The sequence below is a fragment of the Barbus barbus genome (genome assembly GCF_936440315.1).
Source record: "Barbus barbus genome assembly, chromosome: 36".
NCBI classification, from domain to species: domain Eukaryota; kingdom Metazoa; phylum Chordata; class Actinopteri; order Cypriniformes; family Cyprinidae; genus Barbus; species Barbus barbus.
The window spans coordinates 4,753,674-4,769,484 of NC_136714.1; the positions used below are offsets into that span (position 1 = coordinate 4,753,674).

Here is a 15,811-nt window from a genome sequence, read left to right on the forward strand (position 1 = left end):
AACAAATCCAATATATGCTTATTAAATGTTAAATGATGTTGATTGGGGAGTGAATGTGCGGGGTGGTAAAAGCACACCTACTCTGTCCTGCCTTTCTGTTTAAGTGCTAAGTAACACTGCAGGATGTCTGAATAACCATTCGTCTGTGAAAACAATACAGAACTAACAACAGAACATAAACAAGAACATTTCTGCTAGTAAACGAGACTTAGACAAACTATGAGTGTGGCAGATATGTGGGGTGGGTGGGGGTGGTGGTGATGTAGTTGACGGGGGGGGGGGGGGGGGGGTGAGAGGACGAGGGGCAGTATGTGGCGTGGTGGATGCGGGGGTATGGGCCGTTACCGGGCGTCCAGGGTGTGTTGTAGTGGTATGTTGTGGAGAGCAGGCATGTAGGGATCATGCCGATTAACCGGCAAAATACCAGAAGTGGCGCATTCCACAGATGAAAATCCATGAAAAGCATTAGTAGACTGTTTAAGGCACCTCCATTTCCTGCACTAATAGCTTCTACACTCCACACAACCACTTGGATATAGAGAGGCATCGACCCGATACTCAGTATCGGTACCGACTCCGATAGTGGCATTTTTACCAGATCCGGTATCGGTCAGACGAGACGGATCCAAATCCGATATTGTGCATATATGATTCCATGTTATTGTTAAGCCTCACGAAAGAAACAAAAACATTATAAAGCACTATAAAGATTCCGTGCACTTTATTTCAAGTATTCTGAAGCTGTTCCATAGCTTAATGTGAGCTACATATGAATATTTAGCCCAAGTCAAGTTCACGTAAACTCTTCTCTCCAACTGTGGCTGCATTTAGCATTCAAACTTTGTGTCGCATTCGGTTACGACAGTCAAGACGATGAAACTCTCTTCGCACAATAACATTTAAAAACATTTAAAACTTAAGAAAAGGCTCAAATTATCGCACAGACATAATACACTACGCGTCAATATCTCTTCCCTTTCTGCTTTGATCTTTTTTATGCGGACTCCGTGTTGCTTCAAGCGCATCATTCTGCGAACGGGATGCGCACAAGCTCTTTGTGCTGCTCTGTAGCCATACGTATTATAATACTTTTGCACAATGAAAGATTATTAATAGTCTTGTTCTCTCTTACAGTATCTACCATATGTTGCTGCCTTCATTAGTGTGCAATACATTTAAGATAAATATCTTTTAATTTTGTATGTATGTATGTATGTGTGTGTGTGTGATATATATATATATATATATATATATATATATATATATATAACACACACACTTGTTTTGCATTAATGTATTTTACAACAATACAAAGAGCAATGTGTAACAGTGTACACTAATTTTTATTTGTTCCCCACTAAATAATGTTGTTTCACTAAATGTTTAGATTTTATAACTTTGTGCACCCATGATTGTATCTTTTGCTACTGAATTGTCCATTAACCTAGTTTATAGTAGTATTTTTGTCATAGATTAGGAATATATATTTTTTTCATTTGTTATTTTTAATTAAAATGAAGTTGTTTATATTTAGTAGGATGTGTTTAACACACAAAAGAGTGATGATCAGGTCAATACACAGAAGTATAGAAATTCTACATTGATTTATAAAAATAAAAAAAATTAAAATAAAACTGCGCTGCGATCGGAATCGGCAGATACTCTTTCGGTACCAGATCAGTTCTGAAAAAATGGTATCGTTGCATCCCTACTTGGATATACACCCAATAGTGCACATTTATCTAAGTTAATGTTAGAGGGCCTGGCCCTCTAAGTTTCCCCTATGTAAAGTTGCTACTACTTGCATGTTTCGATTTCAAATGATGTCATATTTGAGATTGATTAAAGATTTCCTGCCCAATATACTATAGTTACTTCAATGACAAGCTCTTAATCTGTCAGTCTAGGAGACTAATACAATTTTGGCCGACTAAGAAAAGCTGTATGACAAGCTCAAGATGAACGTGAAAGCTGGAAATTTGGAGGTTTGGGGTAATGCCTTACCATTGCTGGCCACGTCTCCTTGAGGATGCGGGCACATGTGAACAGGATCATGGTCGGCCTGGGGGACCGTGTGGTCAGCAGTGGGAACGGTGCTCTGGTACGGCTGGAACTAAAACTGCGACCTGCTGCATGTGCACCATAGAGTGCCAGTAACTCTGCTGATACCACTGGAACAAATACAAAAACATCAGTATGTCACATAGAAAGCAATTAAATGTATATGTACATTAAGCCACATTATTTGGTTTCTGCTGACAACTGTTATTGTTACTTTAGTATTATTTGACCTGTAATATGTAAGGGCTCATGTACAAACACTGTCACAAAGTGGTTCAATTCTGTTTATACATTGGTGAATCAAGCCAGTGACTAAATCAACTTCACAACACTGTTCCTGATGGTAACGTGAAAAACTGTTCTATATTATGATTTTTTAGTATACAGAAAGCGATCAAAGATCGTTCCATTTATAATCGCTGGATCAATCCAAGAACAGTGATTTGATTTTTGCATTTTCACCAAAACTCCCATTCTAATCAGTGGCTACGTTTACATGCAACAAATAATCCGTTAGAAATCAGATTGATAGTTCGATCGGATTGAAAAGCCTTCATGTAAACACCTTAAATCGATCCAGTTGAGCTCGATCTGAATAAAATTGATCGGATAGGAAGGGGTGGTGTAGACCTTTTCTAATCTGATTAGGAGGACATGTAAAAACTTTAATTGGATTGAAAACCAAAACTAGAAAGTACTGCACATGTGCAATGATATAGAAATGGCATAATGATGTATGATGCATGGACGATCTGTTGTTTTTGTAGAATGAAGTGTCATATTGTAAATGACTCATGTTATTCCAAAATTCTCCTACCACTCATCGTCTGTGAAGTGGAGCAGAACAATGTCCCATAAATCCTCACTTCATACTCTCATCCACAGAAGGCTTGTTTTGGCCACAGGAATGGGCGATTTTACTGCTTGATAAATAAAAACAGGACAGCACAAAGCTTTAGGTGCTCGTCTCCTAATTAGCACCCGAAAGAGATAAATATCAAGTCTGCTCTTTGTAAAATAAGAACCGATGGTAGGAGAACAGTATTTGCAAACTCTGTATATTCACGCAGTGTGTGAATTTCAAAAGATCAAATCCGATATTGAAGAATGTGACATATGCTGTAAATGCGCAAATCAACTTAAACACTTTTAGCATACATGTAAAAAGTACATTCAGATTCAATCAGAATTCATTCAATTCGAAACAAAAGGTGTCCATGTAAATATAGCCAATGACAGTTTACATTGCTTAACCAGTCTTTTATTTACATCATATTTTCACCACGTTGAAAGTATGATGAAAGTATTCGATCATTGCATCATGTGCTCAGCAGACATGACTGTTTGGCTATAGTACAGCACTGCGACCTTTGATGCAGCTGGAGTAGCAGTATTATTATCTAAACATAATGCTATGATTAACACTTTTCATGACTAGTTCATCTCATCATTTCATATGCAAAGATGTTCGCCAATCATAGGAGTGGGAGTTTACATTTAAATCTCAGCAGAAATGCCCCTTCTAGTGGCCCCTTCTTAATAGAGGCTAAATTCAGCATAATTTAATATATCTAAATTATGATTTAAAAAATAAATAAATAAATAAATAAAATACTAAGATTGTAAGTGCATAAAAAATGCATAAAAAATGCATTTCATGAAGTCATACGTTATGACTTTTGTCAGTATTAATACTGATATACAGAATTTAATTTTTTTTCTTTTCTGTGCACTCATAAGACGTCACTGCATTCAATAGTTATAGATGCACATTATGATTTTTATCATATCAGTATTAATTAGGGCTGTCAATCGATTAAAATATTTAATCGCGATTAATCACATGATTGTCATGAGTTAACTCGTGATCAATCGCAACACTTTTGTTTGTTCTAAATGTACCTTAAATTAGTTTTTAATACTCTAATCAACATGGGCATGGACAAATGTGGATGCTTTATGCAAATGTATGTTTATTATTGAAACAAGGTCACTCCTATGACCTAGTTTCAAAGGTCATAGATGTTTTTCAAAGAACTTGTTCATGTCTATTAGACACATTAAAAAAGAAATACCAAGTTCCCATTACTTCTCTTTCTTTGCACTGAGCAATTAACTTTTTTACATTTTTGCAGGACAGGGCAGCTCACTTCTTCAAAACATGCAAAATGTACATTTATTATTTATTATTAGATTTGTTTGCCTCTCTCTCTGTGCCTACATATTGTATTTTGATGCAGCTAAATTCTCAATAAAACTGTTTTCATTTATATATTTTACTGTTTCTGTTGTCAGACAACGGAATGAATATGAAATAGTGATTGAAATGCAGCCCATTAAGACCACATAACCAGCTCCCTTCCAAGATGTTAATATGCACAAAAATCCTGATAATCGAGCCGTTGTCTGATGAAATCAAATAGATTAAATAAAAGATAATGACAATAACTGTGCTGTGATTTTGGCTATACTTGCAAGTAAAATTAGAGAAGCAACATAATATCTGTGTTTAACTGTAAGTGCTGCTCCTCTCCGTCGCTCGCTGAACAGAGCAGATGCACAGAGAGAGAGAGAGAGAGAGAGAGGTGTGTGAGTTAACGCGTTATTAACATATTACTTATGAGGCAAAGTTTGTGTGAGTTATGATTAAATGTAAGTCTAGGGCATTATATAAGCTGTAAGTCTCTAGAGGTAAATCTCAATGTGGAGATCAAAAGCAAAACATCCACTTACTTGAGCCCCCAATTTATAGTATAATAGTAAAAAAATTACAAACACAAATATGCAGAAAATATTATGCACAAATATTAGACAATGAGGTAGTTCCCTCTGGCCTCTTGGAAGGTCACTGCCATTGGGGTCATAAGAGTAGGGTGGAGGCGGCGCCATGGCGACAGGTTCTCCCAGCTCATTGACAAAGCATGGAACTGCTCAGGAAAAACAGCATGGGTGAAACTACACAACGACTAATGAGAAACAGTGTCTAGAGACATCTCCTTCGCTGACATTAGTATTTGATGACTGTATATGACAATCACTACATTAATTTAAAAAGCCATAACGGTATACCAGGCCTGCCCAAAACATTCTGGGGTGGTAGCTGTCCAGGTGTTAAGATGTTGTTGGGCTGCAGTGGGTTTGGTGGGGTCTGGGAGCTCCCAGTGCATGAAGAGGAAGAGTTTGATGTGAAGATTGCAGCCGGGGCAGAGTTGATGGATTGAGAAGAGGAGAGGACAGACGACTTCACAACCACTTGAAAAGATTGAGTTACACATCCCCTCCAAGGCAGGGCAAAACTATGTAACACATTTATGAATACTGTGAACAACGCATGCCTGTTGTGAGTAACTGTAGCTAGCGACACCCTCTTGTGGTGACCCGGCACGAGAACCTCCTTCCTAAATGCTCTGCAAAACATGTCAAAACTCAATCTGACTAGCAATCTCTATTTCTTATAAAAGTACTTTTAAACATTTCCACAATCACTCATCTAATGAGTGTAGTCACATTTTCCGTATTCTCAGATAAAGGGAAAATTAAGTTTATTTAGTAGAGCTTGTGCAGCGCTGTCCAGCACATCTACTCTACTTTCTCCCACTGGAACTCTTGTCAGCTACAGTATTAGCATTTTGGTGGACATTTTTGACAAATGAAGAAGTTTGGAAGACAGTACCAGATTGGTGGTAGACTCTGCTGCTGCAGCATACACCGATGGACTCTGATATCCTGCCTCTGCATTACAGAAATATGGTTTTTAATATCAGTGCACACAGGATATCATGACAAGAGTATAAAGCTGAAATTTCATTAACATAATGTAGCTGTTAATGAACTAACCTGCGGCAGAGTAGATGTACTCCTCAGAGTATTCACCTAGTCAGGACAAACAGTTCAAATTAACCACCATCCATTATAACACATATGGGAAAGCCTGGTGAGCTGCCTACCAAGACAGCACTTTTAAAAAAAATTGCGCACTTCCACTTTTCAGCTTTAGCGTAAGAAAAAAATTCTGCTGCATTGAATTATTGTTGGTTTTAATGTGCAAATCATTACCATCAGTATTTACCAAATGTATATGATAAGATCAATTGCAAGCATGCGTTTCAACTTGGGAGACCTGAACAGTGTCTAATTCTTTGTCTTCGTGGCCTTTGTCTGAAGTGGTGAATAAAGAACTGGATGTCAGACCTTGTTGAATACTAAAATGGAAGATGACCCTGTGCCAGGTCTATTAATAAGAATAGAGGAGGAAATTTGTTTACAATTATCAGAGTCAGATTTGACTACATAGATAAGCAAAAAAGCGATACCTGAGCGAAGGGCACTGAAAGAGTCCATGATTCATAATTCCATCCAATTCAAAATATATTATACCACAAATATTGATGACTACAGGTGTCAAAATATAGCAGTATTAATGATGTGGAGTACTAACAATGCATCAATGCTGTTTACGTAGATGAGGGGAGACAATTTCCCAAAGACCACATTATAATTATAATTATAACAGTGATTAAGCAGAAGCTCACTACAATTTGTACTCTTAGATGCCACTGGAACTTCCATTTTAATATTTCTGTAAAGTTTTTTTAAAATGGTTAAATTAAACTGTAGTGATAAAAAAGCATGTCTAATTATACAATTTAACAATTTCTTTAAAAGGTTTAACAAGAATTAAAGTTTTAGGGCCCAATGAAATCAGTTTTATTTTTTCCTCAAATTCTGTTTTGTTGTTCCCAAATCCAGTGTTTTCCATTTTATTTATTTATTTTGAAATCTGTGTTTGTCTTTTAATTTTTCTGGATTTATGTACAAATTTATTACCAAAACCGGTGGTAATCAAATGAAAGCATAAATCATAAACTTGAAAAAATAAAGATCTAAAATGTAAATCAAATGAAAACCATTCTTGTGAAAACCAAACTGTGCTTGAGTTTGTATAGTAGTAAAAACTGTGGCATTTATTCACATGAAGACTTTATATTTACATAGCAGTCTTTTAGCGGTTTAACATTCACAGACCATATTGTAGTCCATATTGCAATCTGAACAAATGTACAGCCATAATTTGGATTAATTCATCTCAGATTTGCATGAAATTACATGCTATTGAGCAAATTACTTTTATTTATAATTTTTTTTGACTGGATTCTGTCCGTTTACTAAATCATAGGGCACTCAAATTATTTTACGGACCCCCTGGCTATGGGTCACAGACCCCCGCAGGTGTCCATGGACCCCACTTTGAGAACTCCTGATATAGATAACTGATCATGTGGGTAGCTGTCAGCTCATTTGGTTTAGACACAACATTTTGGCTGTACCTTGGTCGCCAGCATTACTCCTCTCATCAGGGTCCTCTGATGATGTAATGGGCTGTTTGCCTGAGGGAGGAATTGGACTGGGAACTCTTGGCACCCAGTAAGCAGTTGCCCCAGGAACCATGGGGTTGGAGACTGCTTGACCCTTCAGATACACACAGTACAGTGATCTCGTCAAAGCCTAAAAGGCCTGTTCACACCAAGGACAAAAACGCTAAAGTTTTAATGATGGTTCTAATTTTGTGTGAATAGGGAATCCACCTGACAAGAGCTTGAACATTTCAAGCAGCATGACATAACAGCAGTTTGTGCTTTTAACAAACATAATGGTATTAGTTAAGTGAGTGTGCAAATATTACTGGCCCATTTTGGAGTGAACTAAATATGCAAGACTATTTTGCATATCACTGCTTATGACACAGGTAGTTCATCCTTTGCCGGGCCGCTTAAAAATAAATAAATAAAATTGGGGGCATAAATTAAGAGTATACCCACTTCTCCAGGCACCACTACACCACTGGTTTTGCCCAACCTTCAAACATTTTTTTTAGTGAGAAATTAGTATTGTAAAAAACTATTCTTACTGGGCAGCCTAAGTACACGGACAGTCTTTGAAAGCATTCATTCATATAGCATTCACATTTCTTTGCTTTTTTCCAGAAATCAATTGATTAAAAAAAAAAAAAAAAGGAAAAAAAAAATGGAAATAATCTCTTCATTGCCATTTTCTGTGCAACAAGCTTTCAAATGGAAGGTAAACAAAAGGGTAATGACTTTAAAACATTTTTTCCAAATACTTGTTTCAACAGGAAATGTGTAAACAAGAAAAAGTGCACTTGTACAAGAAGTCCAAGTCATAATTCCTCATTTTCACAACCCATTTTTCTAAAGTAAAAAAAAAAAAAATTACACAGCTACAAAATTAAAACATTATATTAAAAAGACTGTATCCACCATAGGTTCGTTATAGTTGGTGTCATTTCTAGCATTATCCATTTATGATAAGTAAATGTTTTAAAGTAAATGTTTTCTTACCGAGACCTATATGAGTATTTATCAAAACTCAGATAATAGGCTAGGTCTGGTCCAATAAGATGGTGCCTGTTCAGGAATCTGGTCGAACTTCTGACCAAAAGTCAACAAAAACTGATCCAATGAGTAAGGACAGGACATATGTTCAGAAGATAGAACAATGAATAAGCATCTGTGAAGAATTTTGTGTCTAACCTGGGTGGGGCGTAGCCACGTGGTGGTCTAGGTAGATGGTGGGGTTGGTAGTGTTCATAGGCCAGACCTGCAGGAGGTAGAGCGGGACCGTGTACCCCTGGAGAACGGACAGGATGAATGTTTCCTGGCCCAGGCTGCAGACGGGGAGGTAAGCCAGGTTGAGGACGACTGAAAGACACTGCCATCAACATCTCCTTACCACGAGGTTTCTTCAAGTACCGTCGCCGTCCGCGCAGCTCTGGGTCTTTAAAGAGGAAAACTTTCATGACCCGAGAAATATGCAATCTGATCTGTTTATGTGTGCTGCTGATAACTTTGGTATCTACCAGTAACAGCTACACACTGATCAGCAACAACATTAAAACCACCTGCCTAATATTCTGTCTGTCCCCCTTATGCTGCTAAACAGTCAATGCATTTACTCTACAAGACCTCTGAACATATGTGGTATCTAGCACCAAAACATTTATAGCAGATCCTTTAAGTCATGCAAGTTTTGAGGCGGGCCTCCATGGACCAGCTTTGTTGGCCCAGGAATTAAGATCTGGGGCCTCGTGTATAAAACTCTCCGTAGATTTCATCCTAAGTGTACATACGCACAAAAGCTACATTTTGCGTACACACAAAAGTTTTCAGATTTATAAAACGCCAGAACCTGTGCAAAAATCCCTTTATAAAACCCAGTCAAGGGAAAGATTGTACGTACGTGCATCTCCACCCCGTCTCCTCCCCGAAATAACCATACATGGAGCTTACAACGCCTCGTTTTATGATGCATAACCTCTTCTGCATATCATTTCCATGCATATTCTCATCCATGTGACACCATGTTTAACACCGTCAAAGGTACAAGACATTAAGGAAATAGGAGATACGGACTAAATGCCATTTGTGCCACATTAATCTTTATTGCCAAAATCATCCAGTATGTTTTAGAATAAATCTCAAAATATCCATAAAAATTTGTTCTCAGATAAATAGCCTATTTTAGATATAGTTGACCTCATTCTTTTCCACTGGCCAAATAGTATTTCAATTGTTTTAAACAATTCAATTCAAATGTATGCAGTTTTTCTGAAAAGGTGAGCATCTTTTAGCTATTTTTAGTGGAAACATATAATCCTATATTTATTGCATTGTAAATACAATTGTCTGATTTGGCGCATCACTGACAAAGTATTTTAAAAAGGAAACATGCAAATCTTACTGTTTTTTTTCAAGCTGTATCCTTCAAATACAGTGGTATTTTTCATAATGTTGTGAATATGCTTTGACATGCCATCAACACCTCCATGCAGCTGCTGTTGTACAGTAAGTTATCATCATTGGACCTATTCAAATTGGAAAATGGGCCGTTCGACCACCGAATTCAGCAGTGTCCACCAGTATCTAAGTAAGTGCGCATCACTGATAATTGTTCTTGAAAAAAACAAAAAAACAAAACAAATCATGAGATCTGCAGTTTAGTATAAATTAATTATTATAGCACTCGCTGTCATTAAAACAAAGCATGCCACAGGAAAAGTGATCAAGCGCATCCACTACAAATATGTCTTTCATATCATTTTGTTTTAACTCCTGTGTTCCTCCTCCATTAATGAGAGGGGAATATTTAATGTAAATGTGTATATCAAAATGAAAATAGTTTAAAATCCTTGTTTACTTCATTACTTTTTTCACTCCAGGAAAAAAGAGTGCGTACGCACAGTCAAGAGCATCTGTACGGTGCACACATATTTACGCCAAGTTTATATTTTATAAATCCAAATACGTGCGTGGAAAATAGCGTACGCACATTTTTATGCCCATTTTGGGCATGTGCGATGTTTATACATGAGGCCCCTGGGGAAATTTGGAGGCCAAGACAACACATTGAACTCTTTTTCCATGTTCCTCAAACCACTCCTGAACAGTGTTCGGGAAAGTTACTTTTAAAAGTAGAGCATTACAATATTGCGTTACTCCCTAAAAAGTAACTAATTACGTTACTTATTATGGAAAGTAATGCGTTACGTTACTTTTGAGTTACTTTTTTTTTAATCTGGAAAGGGCTTGCTTGTTTCTTTTTAATATAAAAAAAAGTTATTTTACAAATGTAAAAGCCCTTTTCACAACAAAAGTGAAATGACTACGCCTCAGTCTGAAGGAAATGTAAATTCACGTCTGTACAGTAGAGGGCACAGCTCAAACAAATCGCAGAAGAAGAAAGTTCGACACTATTCAGCAATAACAAAAATGAAACACAAATGTATCATTTTTGCTCAATACGGTTGAATTGGATCATCGAATGTCAGTTGCAAAGACATTGCTTAATAAAATGCGATTAAATACATAAATTATATTTGTCTTATTTAACATTTATTTATTGCAGGTTTGTATACTATTCTGAGTTTGCGCTTGAATTATTCATTTTGAGGAATACTGAATCTGTTTTTGTGCAGCGAGATGAGTAAATAATGTTCATATTTAGACTAGAAATACAGTAACATGTTCACTCAGCGCACACAACGCTCTGCACTTTCTCACGATTTCTCTCAACATGAGGAAAGGACAGCTGTCAGTAAATGCATGGGAAACAAAGTAACTAGCATTACTTATTTGAAAAAGTACCTCAGATATTTCCTTCTAAATTCAAAAGTAATGTTATTTTACTAGTTACTTTTTAAAAAAGTAATCTGATTACATACCTTGCATTATTTGTAATGAGTTACCCCCAACACTGCTCCTGAACAAGTTTTGCAGTGTGGCAAGATGCATCATCCTGCTGAAAGAGCCCATTGCTACTAGGAAACACCATTGCCATGGTCTGCAACAATCTTCAGGTAGGTGAGTGGTACATGTCAAAGTAACCCAAAGTAAGGTTTCCCAGGAGAACATTTTCCAGAGCGTGGCACTACCTCCACCAGCCTACCTTCTTTCCATAATGCAAGATATACACACCCAGCTATCCATCTGATCTAAAAGCATGATTCATCAGACCAGGAAACCTTCCTCCATTGCTCTATGGTCCAGTTCTGATGCTCATGTGTTCATTGTAGGCACTTTCGGTGGTGGACAGAAGTCATCATGGGCACTCCAATCGGTCAGCAGCTATACAACCCCAACTGCCATGCACTGTGTGCTATGACTCCTTTCTATCATGGCTGGCAATACGTTTTCAGCAATTTGAGCTACAGTATCTCCTCGGTGTGATCACACCATCCAGACAAGCTTTCACTCCCCATGTGCATCTACAGTGGGGGAAAAAAATATTTAATCCCCTACTGATTTTGAACGTTTGCCGACTGACAAAGAAACAATCAGTCTATACTTTTAATGGTAGGTTTATTTGAACAGGGAGAGACAATAACAAAAAAATACAGAAAAACGCATTCCAAAAAAGCTATAATTTGATTTGCATTTTAATGAGTTAAATAAGTTTTTGACCCCTTCACAAAACATGATTTAGTACTTGGTAGCAAAACCCTTGTTGGCAAATCACAGAGGTCAGATGTTTCTTGTAGTTGTCCACCAGGTTTGCATACATCTCAGGGATTTTGTCCCACTCCTCTTTGCAGATCCTCTCCAAGTCATTAAAGGTTTCAAGGCTGACGTTTGGCAACTCGAACCTTCAGCTCCCTCCACAGATTTTCTATGGGATTAAGGTTTGGGGACTGGCTAAACCCCTGCAGAACCTTAATGTGCTTCTTCTTGAGCCACTCCTTTGTTGCCTTGGCCATGTGTTTTGGGTCATTGTCATGCTGGAATACACATCCATGACCCATTTTCAATGTTTGACAGTGGGGATGAGGTTCTTGGGGTCATAGGCAGCATTCCTCCTCCTCCAAACACGGCGAGTTGAGCTGATGCCAAAGAGCTGGATTTTGGTCTCATCTGACCACAACAGTTTCACCCAGTTCTCCTCTGCATCATTGGCAAACTTCAGACAGGCCTGTACATGTGCTTTCTTGAGAAGGGGGACCTTGCGGGCGCTGCAGGATTTCAGTCCTTCACGGCGTAGTGTTACCAATTGTTTTCTTGGTGACTATGGTCCCAGCTGCCTTGAGATCATTGACAAGATCCTCCCGTGTAGTTCTGGGCTGATTCCTCACTGTTCTCATGATCATGAAAACTCCACGAGGTGAAATCTAGCATGGAGCCCCAGTCCGAGGGAGATTGACAGTTATTTAGTGTTCCTTCCATTTGCGAATAATCACACCAACTGTTGTCACCTTCTCACCAAGCTGTGTGGCGATGGAAGACTGATCATTTCTTTGTCAGTGGGCAAACGCACAAAATCAGCAGGGGATAAAATATTTTTTTTCCCCACTGTATGAGCCTTGGGCGCTCATGACCCTGATGCTGGCTTATCCTTCCTTGCATCATTTTCAGTAGGTACTAACCACTTCATATTGGGAAAACCTCACAAGACTTGCCATTTTGGAGATGCTCTGACCCAGTCTAGCCATCACTATTTGGCCCTTGTCAAAGTCACTCAGATCTTTCCACTTTTTCTGCCATTTTTCACGCCATTTTTTCTGCTTCCAACACATGCAATTCAAGAGCTAACTGGTCACTTCCTGCCTAATATATCCCACCCCTTGACAGGTGCCACTAATGATATAATCAAATATTATTCACTCCAACTGTCAGTGGTTTTAATGTAGTAGCTGATCAGATTATAGACGTACAAAGTATATGGCAGGCTAATATTTGACCATTTTCTGAAATATTGTAAAAAATGTAAGCATTATTTCAAGCATAATTATGCAGTTCATTTTAAGATAAACAACCAACACTACATGCATATTCAACTTAATGTTTTAGCATTTTAAAAGTTCAGCGGTTTTATATACAGTACAAACACAATTACACAAAACAAATAATCACCCGCTAAATTAAAGAAAAATAAAGGCTGTACATCCCAATACAAATGAAGTTGAAGAGGCAAACCTATTTCTCCAGGGTCCTGCTCTGGATGGTTGTAGGAATTTCCTTTTCTGCTTGGTGTGATGTTCCAGGCTGGCACAGGATTCACTGGCTTCAGATTGGTCAAGGGAACCAGGTGTCTAAAACATCAAAGAGGATGTTTAAATATTCTCAGGGATGTCTGCATGTGAGAAAGTAAAGGAGGAGACAACTTGCGGTACAGCTCTGGTTCTAAGGCCTTCAGTACCTTACAGCAGAGCCAGTCTTCTTGACCTTTCTGTGGCCTGGAGCAGAGAGATACTGTCAAATACTAATGAAAGTTTAACATCTTAATCTCTTAAATTATTGTTTAGTCACCTTCTGGTCCTCAGCTCCATCTTTGGTTTTGTCTTCCAAGCGGCTGGGACCACTCGACACGACCATTCTTCTCTGGAACAAAAAAGTAATTCCTTAATTTTTGTCAGGAACTCTTATGCATCCACTGATAGAAACAAAACAAGTGCTGTACACTTCTCTACACTGGAGAAAAAATGTATTGGATATGGATGTTTACTGATAAGTGTTGTTGTTGTTGTTTTACCCAACATGGGGTGTTGTGAAAATTACTGAGAACACGCGTCATGCATTGCCATGTCTGTGTCGTTTATACTGGTCGCTTCACAGAAATAATAGAACTTATGATGTTCCAGGAAATCCTTTTATGGACAAAGGCATCCAGTTTTTGCTGTAGCGGAGTAAAATGTTGATAGAAGTTTTACCTGATGAAACATCAATACAATAAACATAGATTGTGACAATCATTCATATGTGTTCTTCAAGCCATCTCGGATAGTTTTATAAGAAAGTATATTGATTATTGCAATGTTAATTGACTCCATCACTGTAATACTATAAATAGTATGATTTCAGCCTCTTTCTCTGATATGAAACCATGCTATATCACAAAAGGAAGTTATTTCAAACACTCGACTGATGATATTAAGTGAATTTGGAGTAAAAATAAGTTGTTAAATGTTCTCTTTGTTTGACATTATAATTAAACAGGCTCTCACACATTGCAAAACTGTATTTGCTTAATCTTTAATAATTGTAGTTAACATTATTTTGGTTTGTTATTTATATCTTATGCTGTTTAAAATTTGTCAAAAACTTTAACTATCTATATGTATTATGAAGCACAAGACAACACAATAACATTAACTGATTTAACCAATTAGTTTCAACGATTCTGGTGAAGTTGAGATTACATATATTGTCAATATATATTTTAACTTTCTCTTGTTTGAAATAAAAGTTGACCTGAAAAAATAATTGTCCCTACACAGATATCGGTACCAACAAAATAATGCATTGAATTTCAAACGTAAATGCACTTTTTAATTCCACTTTGACTGCATGTTGACTTTATTTAAAGTCTACCGAGTATCCACACGGTGGCGCCAAAGCTCGCGATGAGAGACGAGATCTCAGTCCCGTTAAAAATTGCTATCAGTGCATATGTGTTTTTGTTAATGTTACTTCTGTAGCGTCGCATCTATCTGTATTATAATACCTTTATACCTTTATAAGTGATTAAAAAAAAAAAAAAAGGCAGGATGATTCGTTTAAATATTTGTCAAAAATCACTTGATTTAGTTACTATATTTGTGGATACTCTACTGCATTGTCCTGCAGTCTCAGTACTTGAATGGCTGCAAAGCAATGTATAAAATAATCAATTATTTTCACCCTTAAAAACTCACACTCTTTAGAATTTGTGTTCTGAATATAGTACAGGTTAAATGGCTTTCCTCTTTTAAATGGTTTTCAATTAGATAAACCCAAACTAACATTAATCATTATTAAAGTGCTCATAGGCAACACTAAAATGTTTGACAGACATTTAGTAGGGATTGTATGAAGACGCCACATGACCTATAGGATAAAAATATAAAGTGTCTGTATAAAACAAAAAAAAAAAAAAAAAAAAAAATATATATATATATATATATATATATATATATTTTAAATCATATTCAATTCATTTCTTGCCATTTATTAATGATGCAAATGATCAATTAGTGGACAACTAGACCTAGACTCCCCAGTCTGGTGACAGACATTGTTAAAAATATGTTTTCAAGTTTTTTGGAGTATGTTTTACAAGAAAATGCTATTTCAGTTTTTGTACAATTTCACATTTAATTCAATGTGTTGCTTGCTTTTCTTCATAAGTGTAATGTTTACTAGCAGTTTCTCAGTGGAAATTGTTTCTACACCAATTTAGTTTTTTTGTTTTTTTCAGTGTACTG

At 37.0% G+C, this 15,811-nt stretch overlaps 1 protein-coding gene across 1 annotated transcript; it reads right to left on the reverse strand.

Moving 5' to 3' along the window:
- Window positions 1-1,953: 1,953 nt before the first annotated feature.
- LOC306855556 (uncharacterized protein) lies at window positions 1,954-13,943 on the reverse strand (the record flags this gene model as incomplete). Its single annotated transcript, XM_079394318.1, has 10 exons — window positions 1,954-2,171; window positions 4,896-4,988; window positions 5,131-5,302; window positions 5,735-5,793; window positions 5,899-5,934; window positions 7,389-7,530; window positions 8,708-8,856; window positions 13,545-13,660; window positions 13,768-13,820; window positions 13,878-13,943. The coding sequence occupies 10 exons, from the start codon at window positions 13,941-13,943 to the stop codon at window positions 1,954-1,956; spliced, it is 1,104 nt and encodes a 367-aa protein (XP_079250444.1).
- Window positions 13,944-15,811: the final 1,868 nt, after the last annotated feature.